At 39.8% G+C, this 17,541-nt stretch overlaps 1 protein-coding gene across 1 annotated transcript in view; it reads right to left on the bottom strand.

The window, feature by feature from the left end:
* The window catches only part of LOC134531292 (S1 RNA-binding domain-containing protein 1), a 55,203-nt gene that overhangs the window by 21,709 nt on the left and 15,953 nt on the right, over positions 1-17,541 (bottom strand). The window contains exons 6-10 of the mRNA XM_063366989.1: positions 14,894-15,104; positions 14,008-14,188; positions 6,438-6,581; positions 5,272-5,419; positions 2,133-2,332 (exon numbers count right to left, since the gene is read on the bottom strand). Coding sequence (XP_063223059.1) covers positions 2,133-2,332; positions 5,272-5,419; positions 6,438-6,581; positions 14,008-14,188; positions 14,894-15,104 — 884 coding nt within the window. The remainder of the gene's footprint in view (positions 1-2,132; positions 2,333-5,271; positions 5,420-6,437; positions 6,582-14,007; positions 14,189-14,893; positions 15,105-17,541) is intronic.

Below are 17,541 nucleotides of genomic sequence, written 5' to 3' on the forward strand. Positions count from 1 at the left end.
CATCTTGTGCCAACAGCGTTACCTCAAAACAGCATCATGTGTCCCTTGGTTTACCGTGTGTTCCTGTTTGCAGCATATTCATGATATTCTACTGCAATACCATTTCTAACACTACAGTAGAGCAATGTACTGTTTTCAGTAACTACCAATTAAAATCACAGATTTCATAAGAATTAAAAAGTGTAAAGGTTTTGCCCAGTGTTCTTTGACTCATATAAGTTAAGAATGCAGTTTATTTAATATTATGTCATACGTATAGCAAATTCTTGTTGTTGGTTGCTGATGAATTCTATACGTCAGTGTGAGAAAAGAGAGACATTTATTTAACAGTGAGTTCTGCCTTCTTGCTTGCAAAATTGCTGTGTTTGTGGATGGGAATTTCGAGTTAATGATAATACATAATTGTAATGAATGGCTTGTGAATTGCCGTATTTACTCGTGTATAGCGCGCCCTCGTGTATAGTGCGCACCACGATTTTTGCAACTAATTCAAAAGAAAAAAAAAATTGAAATTTTTTTTTCCCCCATAAATAAATTTTACTAACATTTTGTGGTACCTGATTATTTAAATTGATGTGTGGTGATGCGTCAGGAAAATACATAAACTCTGCTGTCTAAACGGAAGATAATGAAGCGCTATATCGTCACAACTGGGTTGCTAAGCTGGCGCGGAGAACTTGATGACTCACCGGTGAGGAATGGAAGAAGCGAAGAAGTTGCAGGGGGGGGGGGGGGAAACTGGTGACAACATTCTCTCTTTCTCTCTCTCTCTCTTTTTACTAGCTTCTGAGCTGGCTTTCTGTAAAGGGGGGAGGTCTAAAAATAAACAAGAGACCATGATGTGCGAGCTTGCCGCGCGCGTGCGCGTGCGCGTGTGTGTGTGTGTGTGTGTGTGTGTGTGTGTGTGTGTGTGTGTGAAACAGAGGCCTTGTTGCTTGTGCGTATGTGTGGGGGCTGGCCAGAAACATCACCCGGGGTCACCCGGCAGTTAACGACTTCCACTCCTCCCCGCCTCCCCCCCCCCCCCCAAAATTTTTTTTCCCGTGTATAGCGCGCATCCTTATTTTTTTCCTTTACTTGAGGGGAAAAAAGGGCGCGCTATACACGAGTATATACGGTAAGTAACCGAATGTAAGCGGAATAGTTTTATGGGCAAGAATGTAAGTAAATAGACTCAGAATTTCAAAATGATTACGAATGGCCAAAAGACCATATTTAGAAGTGCTCAAATTAAAGACAGTAGTTTAAATAGATAGTTTTATTTTTTTTTAATAATACATTTTTATAGTGACTAGAGTTAGTGGGAATAAAGTGTTTTGAGATAATATTCTTTATATTTACCTGGCATTCATTTATATATTTTTTACGCGTTTGCATGGCGAGATTAAGAACACCTATTTGATACAAAAAAACTGTGTACATAAAACTTTTATAATGTTTATACAGTTTTATTAGCATTGTGGGTTAAGTGGAAAATGTCCATGTTAAAATGACACTACAGTTTGCAGCGACAACCATGATCGTTACAAATGTGATTTTAAATAAATTTCAGACGAAATGATAAACTTTGTTGATAAATTGTTTGGTTTACTGAATCTCACAAAGCATGATCAAGGGAGGACTCAGACTTCGGGGAACCAAGTGTAGATAGGTGTGCATGGCCCTCTTGGTAGCGCGTGGGGAGTTTGTCAACCTTGACAGAGAAGTTGGAGGTCAAGGTCGTGACAAAAGTTGTATAGACATGGGTTTAACTATTCACAGACAAAAAAAGTACTGAATTTAAATTATCTTAATATACATATTTTTGATGAATATATGTCATCTAAAATACGGTTGGTAAATAATATAAAAAATTCATGCTTAAAATCTGCAAAGTAGCTCTATTGGGTCAATGAAATATGTTAAAATTCAAAAATCATCAGCCTAACATCCTTAGCTTTAAAAAAAAACTACGTATTGATTACATTGAAGATTATCGCAAAGTCGCATATCAATTTTTCGAGGATCAAAGAACTACACAAAGCCGACATATTAGAATCAACAGTAAATACAATAGATTCTATGAACTATCAGGAAGTCCCGCATGTATGGTACGGACATCTACGCCGCACACAGACAACCCCCGCACTCACCGGCGCTGACGAGGTTGGGGTCCATGCCGGGGAACTCCTTCTGGGCCACGGGGCTGCAGGAGTATATGCTGGCGCCCTGCTCGCTCACGATGGTGTAGGTGACGTCCAGGGGCGCGAACCACCCGCACTGGATCAGGCTGCCCAGCAGGTCCTCTGTCTCGCGGCACGCCGTGCCGTTCCCCAGCGCCACCAGCTCGCACCTGCTCACCACAGGACAGTACCCTCTACCACAGCTGCAATGCTAGCAAATAGATACCAAAATAAAGTCACACAGATATAGAGGTAGATGTACATTTTAAAATGATGTTTGTGTGCAAGATAAATTTTGTTTTAAAAACACAAAAAATATGAACGAATATCTTTTGTTTAGTAGCAAATATATACTGCGTAAGTATTTACCCACGATTAAATCATTAAAACTTGAAATGATTAAACTAAATAGTAAATACCTCTTTACTGGATGAATTAAAAAGTAAATGTTTTTATACTAATAGTATTATATAAAATTACTAACTGAATCTTTTTATTAGACATCTGTGAGGAAAGGTTTTCAAGTCAAGCCAAGTGAGTTCTAGGCAAAAACTCGCGAGTTTGAGTCAAGTCGATCAAGCGGCATTTTTCATATGTTCATAATAATTTAGCATTCCAAAAAAATTTTATGCATCACATCTACCATACTTGTAAAAGTTACAAATTACCGAATTTCCTTAAGACCGAGATGATGTGACATCCATCTTAACACTGAAAACCTATTTCTTTTCCAATGTAAAACCTGAATTTTGTATACTTCGTTACGACCTTACAAATTCAGAACGTAAAAAAAAAATCACAGTTAACTGCACCATATAACGCACAAATTCTGGTAGAGATCAGTATCCAACTGCTGGCAAAAATATATACTACTATATTGACTTGGTTGTCATTGTAAAGATATTCTGATGAAAACTTCTTCAACTTCTTTCAAAATTATGGTTGACGTTTAGGAACTGAATGTTTCCGGTTAAAGTTACAATGTTTGGAAATTCAGTGCTGCCAACTGCTTTTCCAAAATATTTCTAATGTGGTAAAATGAGCATCGCCAAACATGCTCGAACGACTGAATGACAATGACTGAACGAATGAATGAATTGTTCGAACGAATGAGAACTTGTAAAGTTTCACCTACACGTGGGCAAATTGACGCCTGCCCGCCCTTCCTATATTAAATATCACGTTACTTTACGTTATAATTAAACCCAAAACGAGTTTTAATAACTTCAGAAGCAATTCAGGGAAAAATGTTTCGGCAGTAGGCCTACTCACGTAATATGCGGCGACGAATCTGTGCAACGTCCTAGGTCATAAACAAAGCTACGAAAAATAGAATAATTCATTAAAGCAACCAACCATCTTCGCCCTTTATTTTTTACGTCGCTATAACCACACATATTAACGTACTTCAGAATATAATAGTAAATATGGACGAGTTATATAAACAATGTATATTTTTCTCTTGCCAGAGCTAAACATGTACATTGTGACGCCATCTTGTGAACGGCGATCTACCAACTGTATTTATATTTTATAACAGTATAAATTTAACTAATTAAGTGTGAAAGCAAGTTTAAATACTTTTTAATACATAGGATTGAATATATATGTATTTACATATAATTATTTATGCCACGTTTATCTTTTCTTTTTAATTATTATATCTAGTTTATACTTCCACCACCAGGTCAGGGAAATTTCGGCGAGATGCATGCGCACGCATCTCATCCCTTCCAAAGAGGAGTTAGTTCGCCCCTCCCTTCATTTCTTCGTTCCCGCGCATTTCTCCCTATATAAAGGCGAGGTCATCCACCTGAAAGTCAGTTGATCGGCCCGACGGCCAGTGAGGCTGGATTCCGCCCACTGGCCATAGGACGATCATAGGGGGAGCAGCAGAACGACTGGCTATCCGTTTTCTGCTGCTCGCACCCCTCCTTCGCGAGTTAGGCCATCCGAGGACCTATCTCGGCCTAGGGAATTTGTCTCCCTTCCCCTCCCCCCCCCCCCACCTTTCTTGACGATAGGGTGTATCGTGTATCAATACAGTGTATGTTGTAAAAGCCGATGAAGGCGACAAATTGAACTGTTTGGACATACAGGTCAATAAAAGTTCCTTGTAAAATACCGACATTTTTCAATGAATAGCTTAGCCCCCATCCCTCACCCCACTAGCTATTCGCCTTCACCAGCCAACTGCGAATCCTGCCGCAAGACCAGCAGCTTGGACCTTCTCCTCCACCCGATACCTGGCTCTCACCCAAGAGAGACATCGGTGCGAGAGAAGAAGAGGAGACGACATCAATTTAGCTGGCGCCTCACGTGGGGCAAGACCAGCAGCTCGACCTCCTCCTCCGCCCGATACCTGGCTCTCACCCAAGAGAGACATCGGTGCGAGAGAAGAAGAGGAGACGACATCAATTTAGCTGGCGCCTCACGTGGGGCAAGACCAGCAGCTCGACCTCCTCCTCCGCCCGATACCTGGCTCTCACCCAAGAGAGACATCGGTGCGAGAGAAGAAGAGGAGACGACATCAATTTAGCTGGCGCCTCACGTGGGGCAAGACCAGCAGCTCGACCTCCTCCTCCGCCCGATACCTGGCTCTCACCCAAGAGAGACATCGGTGCGAGAGAAGAAGAGGAGACGACATCAATTTAGCTGGCGCCTCACGTGGGGCAAGACCAGCAGCTCGACCTCCTCCTCCGCCCGATACCTGGCTCTCACCCAAGAGAGACATCGGTGCGAGAGAAGAAGAGGAGACGACATCAATTTAGCTGGCGCCTCACGTGGGGCAAGACCAGCAGCTCGACCTCCTCCTCCGCCCGATACCTGGCTCTCACCCAAGAGAGACATCGGTGCTAGAGGAGTCAAGAACACACTGCACATGATGTGGGCCGATGAGACGAGTCAGGGCCTTATGGAATGAAAGGGTAGGGGAGAGCCCACCTGCTCCCAGCCACGCCTGGCACATGGCTAACTGAGGTTGGGGATTGCCTAGAGCGAGGCCCCAGGTATAGCGATCACACACTGCTAACCAAGGAGCAAATCCGTTGCAACATCAGAGGTGAATAACGCATGTACGACGTGCTCCAGGCCTGTGGTCGCCGCTCACGTGTGCTTGTGAAGGATCTCCTTGAGCTTGCGGGCGCTGGGGTCGTACTGGGGCTCCAGGCGGGGGCCGCAGTGCGGGTAGATGACGTCCGTGGCCAGCACCTGCCCCGTGGGCGAGATCACGCCCAGCTTGCAGCCCGCGCGGAACCCTGCAGGCACGCAGGCTGCACGTCACTGCGCCGTACACGGCCGGTGAAGACTCTACACGTGCTCGCTTTGACCTCGGTCACTGCTGGAACAAGTCTGTGTTAAGTCACGCCTGAGGCACAGAATGAGTCGCGACATTTTGTAATTTTAGTAACTGACTTCCATGAACCTAATGACTTCCAATACACACAGAATCAGACGGGACACGACGCCACAAAACTGTCGCGATCAGACATGAGACGTCAACATCGAATGACTGCTCCAACTTCGTCACGAGCAGACTGTTCTGATGGCTGTATAAATAATTTGCAAACTAAGTCATGCCATAGTGTGCGTACCCTTATTTACTCTATGGTAGCAAGTTTATTGCTGACTAGTCAAATACTGTTTCTCATCGTTACTTTGAGTAAATATTCACTTGTAAAGTAATTTTTATCAATTTTTTCTCATTATGGAGCTGGATGCACATTATGGAGTACCTATGTTCAGTACAGAAATATAAGGAAAAAACTGCTCTATTTAACAAATAACTCATCACTGGTAATATACCACGGCATTTTACCAGAAGTCTATTGTATTTTCACCGGGTGAAAGATTAGCCGTTGCGCTTTCCGCCCTACCGGCACCGGTACAGAGATTACATTTATGGTTCTCGGTGCACGTTTATTTGCCGAGAACCGGGAAGGGGGGGGGGGAGAACCAAGAACCGGGACCAACCCATTACTACCTCAGAGATATACATGATTTTTTTTGCTATAAGAAAGAAGTTAGCCGCATTTCACTGGAGACGAGGCCCTGTCAATAAACACCAAGGTCTCGGATCGGGCGGCAGCACAGCGGGATAGAAACACCAAGCTCCTTCGACCTACACCTTCCGCACTGAGTCACGATGCTGATCACTTGTGCAGGAACCCAGGAGAAGAGCGTGATGTGGTTCGCGGCCTGCGGCACCAGGAGGTCCCTGGGGCGGGGACCGGCTCGGAGGGGCCTCGCCCCCTGGAGCCCCGGGGGGGCACGCACCTGGGTCGATGCCGAGGATGGTCTTGCCCTTGAGCGGGTGCTGGAGCAGCAGCTGCTTCAGGTTCTGAGCAAACACCTGGATGCCGGCGCGCTCCGCCTCTTGGTTCAGGTCCGCCCTCACCTGGCGCGCCAGCAGCGGCTGGACTGGCGCGCGCACAACACACACAAACACGCTACTTGCAGACACCACCTCACCCTCTACACACATCCTCGTGACATCAATGAGACCTTCAATATAACATGATCTCTCTTAGAAAATAAAACAAGTGTGATATAGACCACAATTAGGTTGCTTTTGTTTTGAAAATCTAATCCATGCATGCTGGAAAAGTAGTGATTAAAAAGTGTACACGAAAGATTTTTCCATGGCACAGTTATAAATAGTCCACAGAGGCTACAAGACAATGAGACCTTCATTATAACATGATCTCTCTTAGAAAATAAAACAAGTGTGATATAGACCACGATTAGGTTGCTTTTGTTTTGAAAATCTATTCCATGCTTGCTGGAAAAGTCGTGATAAAAAAGTGTCAAGAAAAGATTTTTCCATGGCACAGATATAAATAGACCACAGAGGCTACAAGGCAATGAGACCTTCAATATAACATGATCAGAAACACACACGGACCATAAACGTAATTCATGATGGTCAAGAAAAAAATCTATAAGTATTTGCCACGTATCACAACCTCAAATATTCCTGACAATGCTAGGATAAAATTAATGTGGTAAAACAAAGTTTGGATGTTTATCTCTCTATTATCTACAATCCCTTCTGTCATGACAGGTAATAACACAGTTATACAAGTATTATTATCATTAATTTGCAGTAAAACCCTCTCAAGAAAATCACACTTAAGAAAACTTACTGCATAATGGGTTTGAAAATTTTTTAACTTGACCTCTTAATAAGTTTTCCCTGTTTTGCAGTTGGTCATCATGTAAGAACAAAAGTAAATTACGGGAAATGAGTAGGGAATAAGATGTTTGTTTTTATTTCCATTATTTGTTACTTATTATTTGTTCTTATGTATCAATATTTTTTTGTGAACTTGAAATCATTTGGACTACTAATGGTTTATGGGATGGATGAGATGTTTTTGAGACATATTAATACAGTGTTTTCTCGTATAATCGTCGCACATTTTATTCTAAAATCAAGTTTGAAAAGTAGGGGTGCGTCGATTATGCGAAAAAAAAAATTTTGTTAGGTAAAGTTATTCATAAAAACAAAACCCGTTTATGTAAAGTACATTTATTTAAAAAAAGGTGGAGTATACAAGAGCACGCCAAACAATCTATATTAATAATTCCTTAAACAAAAACCTTTTTTCAGCTTTAAATAGAAAAACCAAAACTCTAACGCGAACGCAAGCCACTTGAATCTGACGTGAACTAACGTGTCGTAGTACACACTTGCCACGAAAGAATGCGGGCTATCAAATGTAGTTAACTCAGCACCTGACAGAGAGCTCGCGTTGCATCCAATCGGCGAGATATCGATATTCGACTACGTGCGCACGCTCTATACGGGAAGCAACATAACCAAACATGAATGATGTGCTGGCTACATTTTTATAAGCGGTACGCCGCGGTAAAGCAGACAATCAGATAAAGGAAATACAGTTTAAAAATGTCTTTAAAAGAAAATTTACACGTCAGGCAACTTCTGTATTTCCGTTAATCAAATAAATAAGTGGTAATGACCGAAATTAAATTTTAGATTATACCTACACCACGGCGACGCAGACGATCAGATAAAGGAAATAACGTTTAGAAACGTCTTTATAAGAAAATTTATAGGGGTGTGCGAAGCTTCGAGTAATCGAAGTCGAATCGAAGATATTTTTTCCTTCGACTTTGGCTTCGACAAAAATAAACTTCGAATGGAAAAGTCGAAGATTTTTGCCAGAAACGTTTGGCCCACTATTTGGATCAATATGTATATACTGCCAAAATATATTTGCGGCGGGTAATTTCCCGATTATGAATACAGCAAATTCTCTCTAGTACATCCCTCTTGTTAACGTACAATCCAGTATAACGTATAAAGCCGCCGGTCTCTTGAAACACCATGCAAATTAATAGGCATAATAAATATATAACGTACGTTTTTCAAAGCCCTGGACGGTAATTTCTCGTTAATACGTATTGTTTTGCCGATATTAACACACAAAATATTAAACATTTTCTCATTTCATTCACAATTCTATAGCTTTGTTTAACGACAGGTCTTGTGGAAATTGTTTACAGACGTTTTCTTTATTTAGTTGAGTAAAATTGTTTACAGACGTTTTCTTTATTTAGTTGAGTAAAATGGCAGTTGCAGTGCTGGTAACCGTGCGGATAGAATATTCATTCGTAAAAAAAAAATGTCCTTTTTTTGTGTGATTGGCGTAACAACATAACATTTATGCGGAATAATCAACAGTTATAAATAAAAAACGCTTAACTTTTTCAATTAAGAAAAAAACTATTCGATTATAATATTTATCCTACAAAATGCGTATTTTCGCGTTTGAATTTGTAGCAATGGATATTGGCCGATGGCGGCCATATCTGGCTAGATACATAAAATGTGGATTATACGATGGCCAACGACTACTAACGCGTTTTTGTTACCGTTTGTTTTCTGTTACGATGACCTAACCTATAATTTGTTTGTAAACATCATTTCAGATTGACATCTTTCGCAATCGTACACAAATGTAATACGTATGCAACATTTATTTAACAGATCTAGTGGCACGTTTCCGACGCTAGTGAACATTTTGTGACGTTTCGTGAAGCATGTTTAATGGCGACGCGACATGACAACGTGGATAACCTGTTTATATTTTTAATATTAAGTGTATTAGGGCAGCATATGTAGGTAGGCCTACCCGTAGAAGTTATGAGTACCCAAAAGCGTGTGGGTATCAGCATTGCAAAAAACTAGAGATTCTTACAGCTGTTGACAACTGCAAGAAAAAGTGTGATGTTGCAAAACGCTTTAATATTGCACCTACAACTCTGTCCACAATAGTAAAAGACGGAGCAAAAATTGAAGAAAATGCTGAAAAAATGCACCAGAAGAGGAAAAGATATAGCAAATGTATCGATAGTGACCTTGACAAAAATCTTTTTGATTGGATTGTGCAAGCACGCTCTAATAACATACCCATCTTGGGCACAGCACTGCAAGAAAAAGCACGAATGGAGGCACTAAGGCTTGAAATTGACAATTTTCAAGCCTCAAATGGCTGGCTCACACGTTTCAAAGCCAGGTGGAAATTAACTTTACTAATGAAAACCAGATGAATGAATTTTACAATTTTAAATAAATGAAAAGTACTTATTTTTCCTGTGGATTAAGACATTTAACAGTACTTATGTAGTATACATTTTTTGAAGATGTTTGGTACAATGGAATTTTCTTTAGTCTATATAATCATGATGAAACATAATTATGTAACAATTTTTTAATATTAAAAATTATGTTATTTCAAATCCTTTGACTTCGATTTTCCTTCGACATTCCTTCGCACAATATAAGCTTCGCTTCGACTTCGCTTCGCATTTAAAAAGAGACCTTCGCACATGCCTAAAAATTAACACGTCAAACAACTTCGTATTTTTCCGTTAATTTATTAAGTAAGTGGTAATAACCGAATAAATATTAGATTTATACTTTAAAATACATCGTTTTATACGGAAAAGATACCGTATTCACTCGCGTAATGTCCGCCCTCGCATAATTTCTGCACCCTTTATTTATATATCCTTAAAAGAAAAAATTAAATGTTCGCATAATGTCCGCACCAGTCGTCTACGGCGGGCAACACAACTTTGGCCACCCCTAAAGGACGCAGTATGAATGGAAAGTTGACGGCTATGTATACAAAGCCGTGACAATGAGCTGTCCTTTCTCTCCTGTCCTGAAAGGATGGGGAAATTCGTTGAACTGAACAAAGCACGGTAACGGTAAACACAGCTGACCAACACGCACGCAAGTTCAAGGCATGAGTTTTGCGTCGAGTTTTGTAGTGTAGAGTACAGAATGGGTAAATATAAATCCTTCACTGCGCTGTTTAAATTAAGAGTTGTTTGTTATGCTGAAGAGCATGGGAACAGGGCTGCTGAAAGGGAGTTTGAAGTGCACGAAAAAAGTGTTTGTCAGTGGCGGAAAATAAAAGAGCAGTTGCAGTCAACAAATGCAACACGGCGTGGATCAGTCTAGTTTTCTGTTGAGGTAAGACACGCAGCGCAGCGTAAAAGAAACGTCAACTTTAATTAGTGTGTACCCTGTTTTACGTGTCAGGACAGAACAGAACCCCTCTGTTTACATTTGGTTGGAATCCCTCCCTTGGCCATTCTCACGCTCTAAATGTTTCCTTCCCCTTCCTCCTTCTCTACGTCACGAAGGCCATCAGATTGCCGGGAGGGGCAGCAGCAGATGTGTAACTGGTGAGTCACTGCGCTGTTGCCAGCTCGCTGGTTCCCTACGCGCCGCACGTAAGGATATGGTACGGCTAAAATATTGCAGCCGTGCCGTTAATAGCAGTTTTAATCCATCACATATTAATCACATTAATAAGGCACACGTAACCACACTTATTTCAGTGTAGCGCGTAATTTTTTTTAATGTTCTGGCGGGTGCAAGACAGTTACTGGTGGCAATTACAGCAAAGTAAACATGGTCTAAGCCGGGTTGTTTGCAAGCGATCCCGCAGCAATATTCTTTTAAAATAGCTAGTGAAATTCAAAATGATTTTAGATACGTTTTGTGCCTTTTTAGTAATAATTAGAGTCAAGATTTTGTGGTGTTATTTTAAGACAAATTTCGGTGTAAAGAAATAAAGATTTCGGTGTTATATGGTTTTATTTTTTCGCTAAAAATACCCACGGCAAAATTTTCTTGCTTTTCTGTACGACATGCAAATTTATTAAAACAAATATTAATAAACACTAAAACCTCATGATCTAATTACAATTAAGTTCATTTGCAAATTCATAGATAATTAAGTTCATTTGCAAATTCATAAATTCAAACTTTTAAATAACTACTAAAAATTTCACGACTTAATTACAATCACATACACTACAAAATTACACAATTAAGCACTTCCAAAGTTACTATTAAGACGGTTTTATTGAAATGCTATCATAGTTAAATTTTCTGCATTTTCTGGAGTGAGACGTTGTCTTCTGTCACTAACTACCAGTGAGTACCTGGAAAATGAACGTTCTGCATCAACATTTGATGTTGGGAACCAGATTGCCCTTAAACTGGCTTGAGCAAATTCACTGTAGTCCCCTTTAAGGGAGCAAAGTACCTTTGCAACATCAATTTGGCTTGTTTCTGGCAATGAAAGTTCATTCTCAATTATTTTTTTGAAAGCAACATAGCCATGTATGAATGTATCAATGGGAAGATGGGAAACAGAAGGTAAGTTATGCAGAGACTTCTGTAGGTTTGCATCTTCTATTCTAACCCTACTCACATTTCTTGGGTTGAACAGCAAATTAATGGCATTAAAGACTCTTAGACAAGGATGTCGTTTAACAGATGAGTTTTGCCTCAAACGCTTATGTTTCTCACTCGCGACATGTTTCACAAGCGTATCGCGTCTCTCGTAGTCTAGTCTGCAGTTACAGAATTTGCACATTAAAATTTTATCACTGATATAAAATCCTTCGCTGGAAAATTCTTTCGATCGGTCACTGGCAGAAACCTTCGTTTTAGGCATTATCAAAAAAATTTTAATCACATAGGAAGAATTAAACCTCTCAATACGCAAAAACTTGCCGTGCTGGAAAGATCAAAACAATGGAGAATAGATGTGAATACAAACGCATACCGAATACCAACATACGTACGTGAAAATTAATACCGACATAAACATGTACTATTTATTATTTACAATCGTTACGTTAAGCAGGGTTAATTTTATTTTCGTAGCCTACGTACTTTATTTTAAATAAACAGTAAAAGCAATGCGCTTTAGTGTGTAATATTTTAATGATTAAAAACGTAATCGTAGAAAAACATATTTTGGACGTTTGTTATTTTTGTATTTACAGAAAGTGAACGGCGGCCATTGTATCATAGTTATCAACATCTTAAATTATTATGGTACACAAGATTACAGTTTAAAGAAAATATTACGTTAATTCAGAGACTTCATTTTAAAATCTATAATGAATCACCGTCGCATATAATATATATGGCTGCTAGTTACTGTAAGAAATATTTGATTGTGCTGAAGATGTGAATTGTCCTTACAGAATGGAAAAAAAACGTAAATAATCAGGATAGACGAACTTTCGTGACATATCGCGGATTTCGCACAATTTCGTTTTATTTAGTGTTTTCAAGTGGTTTTCGGTGTTATTTCGTTTTATCGCGCATTACCATATAATCGTGGCTCTAGTAATAATTAAGACACAAAATTTTGTATTTTTGTGTTTTTCCTCGCATAATGTCCGCACCCCATTTTTTTGGCCAAAAATGTGGTCAAATTACTGCGGACATTACGCGAGTGATTACGGTAACTACACAAAGCGCTCGGCATCTACTAGCGGGACCAAAAACATCATGCGACGTTTACGCGAGAAGTTTTTTTATCCCAATTTTGACAGCCTAAAATATGGTTGCGATGATTACGCGCGTGCGAGCTTTATGCGATAAAACACGGTAGTTTATATTTTTTCTGTGTACCAAGTTAAGTGACATAATTTCAATGATGTTGCTTCCAATCCCAAATCAATATAATTTTTTGGGTCAACATGTAGAGTAGCAGGTTCTGAAAAATAAGATGAATACGAACTGAAATGAAATGTTGGATGGTTAGGTTAAGTTAGGTTAGCTGCAAAATAATAAAAAAAAAAAAACTTTTTTTTTTTCCTTCTAAATTTAAACTTTTAACAAACATTTTACGTGGTATAATGTTTGAAGCTGACTTAAACTAACCAACTTTACACTATAGTATTATTTGTCTAATTTCCCAGAAGCCACTATACTTCAAATTTACTTTATCTTTACCTTATTTGTTACATGATGTGAAAGAAATTTCATTCTTACTATTTGAATTTGATATTGATATTCGAGAACATTTAGTATTCATATTCATACTTTATTCTAACTAAAAAAAACAGATTTTCACACAGGCCTAATTACACGTCAGTTCTCCTATGACAACTCTACGAATTTGTAAATATGTAAACAAACTGTAACACACGCTTGTTTCATTAAAAAAAATTTGTAGTTTGAATAAGAATTCACAAATTAATTGAGTTTTAACCTGTGAGCTAAAAGAAACTGTTGTACTACTAGCTCGCTGTAGGAAAGGTTTTGATGGAGATTAAAAACTGACGAAAACTAGCTTCTACTGCGCAGCTTAGGTTCCCCCCTCCCTTCTTTGCGACAGAGAATTTCCGTCACTCCCCTCTCTGTCGCAAAGAAGGAAGGGGGGAACCTAGGCTGCGCAGTAGAAGCTAGTTTTCGTCAGTTTTTAATCTCCATCAAAACCTTTCCTACAGCGAGCCAGTAGTACACATGTTCATGGTCGCCAGACGCCCCCGGACTCACGCAGGCGGGAGTAGCAGTCCTGGATGCTGTCGTTGAGCAGCTGCTGGCGGAGCGGGTACTGGAGGCCGCGCGGGAACCACTGCCGGAAGCAGAAGCCGCTCAGCTGGTTGGACAGCCAGTCAGGTATCACGATCTTCACCGACAGGATCTTCAGGCTCTCCCCCCGGTTGATGGCCAGCACCTGGCGACCACGCCCGAGCGATCAACCACCGCCACTCGCAATGTAAACCGAGGTTGCAAATAGATTTCAAAACAAATATTGATTTGCAGACACCCCGCAAGAAAATGTTCATAAGTTAGACTCCAAATACAACACAGTTCAATAAAATTGATTAAGTAACTTTGCATAATATTAATATTAAGCATTCATAAAAGCAGAAGTGCCTCCTTTTGATTTTTTTTCAGTATCACAACTTTATTCACGCAGAAAATATACAACTTAAAGAAAACTTTTTTTTTTATTTCATAAGGGAATGTTAGGTTATTAAGTTTTAAAGCTTTGCAACGAACACAATGATTCACATTAAGATGCAATTTCTGTTTAAAAACCGATGCTACAAACTAATCAAATAGAAAACTTCCTGGCGAAGTCCAACTGATTATTAAAAAGAGCTTCGATTGATTTATTAGTCGAAGATTTTCACAGGCCTAGGTTTCCTTTACCTGTCTTCAACAGAGAGGTCATTTGAGATGAGCATACGATGAACACAATGCAGGAATGCAGAAGAATTGGGGCGGAAAGGGAAGGATGGAATGGAAATCAGACGTGGCTTACAGTAAGGGACAATCCCAGCATTTGCCTGGAGTGATTTAGAGAAGCCACGAAGGACCGAAACCGAAATGTTCGGACCAGGATCCACCGCGGCGAGGGAAGAGGGGACGGTACCTGGTGCGGACGCAGCTGCCGAACCCTCGTCTTGAAGCTGAAGTACGCCCGGAACTTGTGCTCCTCTTCCTCCCTGCTTCTCTCCCGCACCTTCTTGCCCGCGTCCTTCCCCTTGGGCTGGCCCTTCTCTCCCATCGCCCGCTTCTTCTCCGCCGCCTTCATCACCTTCGCCTTCGTCGTCTCCAGCTCGATGTTCGACGCCTCGTCCTTCCTGCAGCCACGCGATTACCCACGACTCTGCCCCTTCTCATTCACACTGAACATACTTTCAATACAGGCGAGGGCCTCCCACGATTACAATGGGCTTCCGTAGTGTGTTTTGTGTGGATTAATTTTCCTTTAATCATAGTTACCTTGTATTTATGTTATCATCGTTTACTCCAATTTATTCCTTACATTTAAGATTTACATCTCTATGACTTTATTCGATTACATTATTTTTCAACTAATTAGTAACATCTAGTATCTTTACTTTTTCAATATAATCTTAACAACCAATAGAAAGTACATTTCTCATTGATTCTCTCTCTCATAAGTTTTTATTTAAAAGGTTATCAACCCTCTCAAGGTAAAAGAATAGAATAGCTCAATGATAATTAATTTATTACAGCAGAGTTTTTATTATGAGTGTAAATAATGATTTTATTTAGTTTTTTAATCAAGCAAAGTGTGGCCTCCACCTGCATGTCAAACCAGTACAGTATTTGACCCGCAGGCGAGCACAACTTCTTCGCTCTCTGCCAGGAGTCGCAAAACTCAAGCGATTCGCGCACTAAGCGCGTTAACATAAAACACAAAAAAAAAAACAATTCCAACCCTCCTGAGCGATGGTCTTAAATAAATCTACAATTTTGCAAATACCAAAACTGGAGCACTGCGTGGAAACGACTGAAAAGGTAAACATTACTAACCCAATACATAATATTCACTGACTTCAGTTGAAAAATGGACAGATTTATTAACCAGCTAACTCAGAACAAAGTTATATCAATTACTTTGTGAAAAATGGCTGTTACCAAAAATCCTATAATAATAATTGGCACTCATTAATAAAATTATACAAAAGCGTACATTAAAATTAAAATATAGCAACATAAAAATAACAAATATTACAATATTTACTTTTACACTTACTGGCTTTTTTAAAAAAAAAAAAAAAAAGCGGACCGCTATAGCCAAACAATCTAAAAATTATTAAATTCAAAATTTAATAAAAAATACCATCACGTTAACAAATAAAATTCCTTAAAAAAATTATGTAAACTTATTTATAAACAATATTTATTTCCACAATAATTCCCTACCTAAAAATTTACTAAGATTTTTGGTAATCAGAAATTTCGCAGAACGCAAAAATTATCCACTCTTAACTCTTCGGTGAGCGAAACAGTTTTTTTAAAGCATGCTAAAGTCATAGTCACTTGCAACGAAAACGTTCCTCCAGTATAATGGGTAAATGGGAAGTTACTGCCAGCAGGTCTATACTAAATATTTTACTCGGTAAAGCTCCAAAATCTGCGCTGCAATTTTAACTACACTCTGCGACATAATATTCCGTATATTTCGTTAACAGTTTCATGAATTTCGAAACTGTTCGCCGAACAGCCGTCGACCGTTATTTTATTTTCCGCCCAAAACACAGCTCACAAGTCACTCGTACCACTGCCCGGCTGAATGTTGAGGACCGAACTAAGACCACTTTAGCTTTAATGAAAAAAATACATAACTAATTATTAATTATGAAAGCGTAAAGTCGGTAGTGAGATTTATGCTTCTCACTCTTTCACAGTAAACATTACAAAATCATTCATTATATACATTAAGTGTTAATGTTTCTTCCGCGAACACAGTAATTAGGGAAGGCATTACTCTGCTAAACAGATAGTTATGTCTAAGCTAAAACAAATCTAAAGCATCTATCTACATTTAATCATTTCATGTGTGTGTAAACACAGACATCTGATTATAAGCTGATAGTGTGAATATTATGGGATAAAATTTAGATCAATTAGCAAACACTTCTAACGAAAGAAATATTTTACACATCTGAAAATATATATAAATGAGAGAGAAACGAATAAATAAAAATGAAAATAAAAGTTAAGACGAGATCTTTTAAACCATAACAATTCTGTTCAACCAAGTCATTGCAAGTTGGAAGTTATGGTTGTGTGTTGCAATGTATTTTACCATGTTGTAGCCAATTTCAGCAAGCCCCGGCGGCCCGCCAATACTTTCCCCGCCCTCCCCTTCTTAAACTTGCCCGCCCCACCTCTAGTCCAGCTATGCCGCCCCTCCTTCCCCTCTTTTCTCCTCCTTTCCCCTGTGTACCGCGATTTTAGCGCCCCTATCGGCTTAGTTTTTGCTGGTATTTAAGCCCCTGGCCTGAGGCTATTCCTTGCAGTCATCGCTTCCTCTGAGCAAGGCTGTCCACCGACATGTGCACTACGAGCTCGTTCTGACACCGTTACTATGCCCGTCGGCTCCTTGATCGCCCGTATGGCAGTGGTTGTAAGCCGTTACTATGTTGGAACATAGAGCCGCGTCCTTATTAGCTGCGCTTTATTTGCTGCGCCTGTTTCCTTTTGCAAACACAGCAAGTGGTCTGTGTTCGGGATTTGCGGGTTTCTTCGGGCGCGTTTTCATTA

The sequence above is a fragment of the Bacillus rossius genome, chromosome 1 (genome assembly GCF_032445375.1).
Source record: "Bacillus rossius redtenbacheri isolate Brsri chromosome 1, Brsri_v3, whole genome shotgun sequence".
Classification (NCBI taxonomy): domain Eukaryota; kingdom Metazoa; phylum Arthropoda; class Insecta; order Phasmatodea; family Bacillidae; genus Bacillus; species Bacillus rossius.